The sequence below is a fragment of the Buceros rhinoceros genome, unplaced genomic scaffold (genome assembly GCF_000710305.1).
Source record: "Buceros rhinoceros silvestris isolate BGI_N320 unplaced genomic scaffold, ASM71030v1 scaffold9789, whole genome shotgun sequence".
Lineage (NCBI taxonomy): Eukaryota > Metazoa > Chordata > Aves > Bucerotiformes > Bucerotidae > Buceros > Buceros rhinoceros.
Window position 1 is genome coordinate 4,266 of NW_010430909.1, and position 2,113 is coordinate 6,378.

Sequence of the window (2,113 nt, forward strand, 5' to 3'; positions counted from 1 at the left end):
TCTGATGCTGAAGATACCGTGCTCTCCAGGTGATTCCAACAAAACACACCTTCTAAAACAAACGCATAATCCTACAGGAACACCTCTCCTATTTCCCAAGACTGGGGACCATAATCCACAGCAAGCGTGTCTTTGCCGGCTCACACAGAGCATTCCCAGCCCTGCACTGGCCACTGCTTTAATTCTGCCATGCAAAAAGGATCAGCGTGTTTCAAATGAATGCTGGCTGCTCCCCTGCAGCCCTAGGAGGAGGATGTGCCAGTCCTCTGACCTTCCTCACTTCTTCCAGGCTGGAGAGCGAAAGGGGGGTCTTTGGGTCTGCAGGAGAAAAATGTTACCTGGGTTCTCCTCAGGCAGCCTGCACTGCTCAGTATTAGCTCTCTGAAAGGCTGCCAGGAGAGATTTGTCAGCCTCCACTATTGGAGGTTTTCCAGACCCACATAGTCAGAGCCCCGAGTAACTTGGTCTGGTCTCAGAGCTGACCCTGCTTGAGCACTGGTTCAACTAGACATCTCCTGAGTCTCTTCCAATCATCTTGTTTGTTCTCTGTTCCTGTGAAATAAGCTGTGTTTTGAAAGAATACAGAAAAGATTTTTAAGAAACCAAGGTGCCACGTTCATAAGCTTTTGGTGGGAAACAGGCGGCTTGATTCGGACCTGGTCTGCACTGCTGCCTACTCAGAGCAACATCACTGAAATGAACCGATCTGCAGCATCCGCTTGGTACCGCGGTACCGTTTGGACTTCAGGGTGAAGTATGTGACCAAGCGGTCGTGGCAGAGAAGGACAGTTTCTCAGTGCTTTACTGCTGACTGCTCACTAGTTTGAAGGGCAGTTCGGGATTCCTTTGTAACCGCAGAGGGCATGTGGTTCTCCAAGTAGGGACGGAAAACAGAATTGCTCGGCCTGGATTTGATTCCATACTCGCACCTTTGCCTCTGTCCACACACAGCTGCTGTGTGGATGTGGGCTTTGGCAGCCTCCCCTAAGAAGTCCTGGACTTCACAGGAGGTGACTGAGCAAGGACGAACTCAAAAGAGGAGCATTCACCAGGGCACCACCAGCACCACTGTTGCAGGGGTGGAGCTTTTATGTCATCCTGGAGACCGTCTCTTGTTAGCCCCAAAATCAGGCGCGTCCCCTCGGTAGCATAAGGGAGGAGGAAACCTGGAGCTATAAACGACCTTCTGTTTAAGCAGGGTGGCACGGCAGTGAGACAAGGTGCGTACTTCAGGGAGAAGTACAGTTTGGGTTTCCATTAGGATTCCACGGAAAGAAGCGGTGCAAAACACGTACTAGCGTTAGTTATAATGTGCTATAGCACCTCTTCCCCTGTTCAGAGAGCGTGTTGTACTGACAGTGCTAATTTTTATGCTATGATTCTGCTAGGCACAGTACATCATTAGAGATTCTGAGAAACCCTGCTTTCTGTTTCAAACAATACCTGTACTTGGGGCTCTGCCCTTCACACGTCAGAAATTCCTGTAAAACGGACTTAAAGACAAGATAAAACTAACGCTACATTTCCAGCAGCAGGATTTTAAGAATCAGAGGTCACCCAACCCGACCTCAATTAGGTCAGGCAGAATCTGCTGAAGCAGCTGGATGGGATGAAGCAGGGTGTGAAAATCTGTTTTCTAGTGCTGGGCAGAGAAAAGAAGATCAGTTGGAAATTTGAGTGCGAAGCTGGTTCTGTATGAAGGAGAGAATTTCAAGTGTGAATGCGTGTATGTGTTCGTGCATGTGCTGGGGAAAGTAGGGTTGGCAAGGCAGACAGAGGAGAGCTTTGTGTTCAGTGCTTCCTCTGACACAGCTCAGCCTGTTCCCTATCTCCCGGTTTCACTTCTGAATGTGCAGGAACATGTGGTGGCTCCTTTTCCCCACCATCTTCATCATCCCTTGTACGCAACAGGTAAGTTCATTACAAAGAAGAAAAAGATTTCTCCCTTCCTCACCCTGTCCTGGTTTGAAGTTTTTATTTGCTCAATAGCAAAATAAATTAGAGAAGCAAATTCCTCTTAAAGAATAAGGAGCTGTTCCCTACTCCTGAGAAAATTTCAGCTGCAGCTTATTTACTGCATCAGTCCCGATTTTGCTGCTTCCCCCCTCCCCCC

The 2,113-nt window shown here is 48.6% G+C and overlaps 1 protein-coding gene across 1 annotated transcript in view; it reads left to right on the plus strand.

Moving 5' to 3' along the window:
* The first annotated feature begins 1,860 nt into the window (after positions 1 to 1,860).
* WISP3 (WNT1 inducible signaling pathway protein 3) overlaps positions 1,861 to 2,113 on the plus strand; it is a 9,089-nt gene continuing 8,836 nt past the window's right edge. Inside the window, exon 1 of the mRNA XM_010143193.1 lies at positions 1,861 to 1,911. Coding sequence (XP_010141495.1) covers positions 1,861 to 1,911 — 51 coding nt within the window. The remainder of the gene's footprint in view (positions 1,912 to 2,113) is intronic.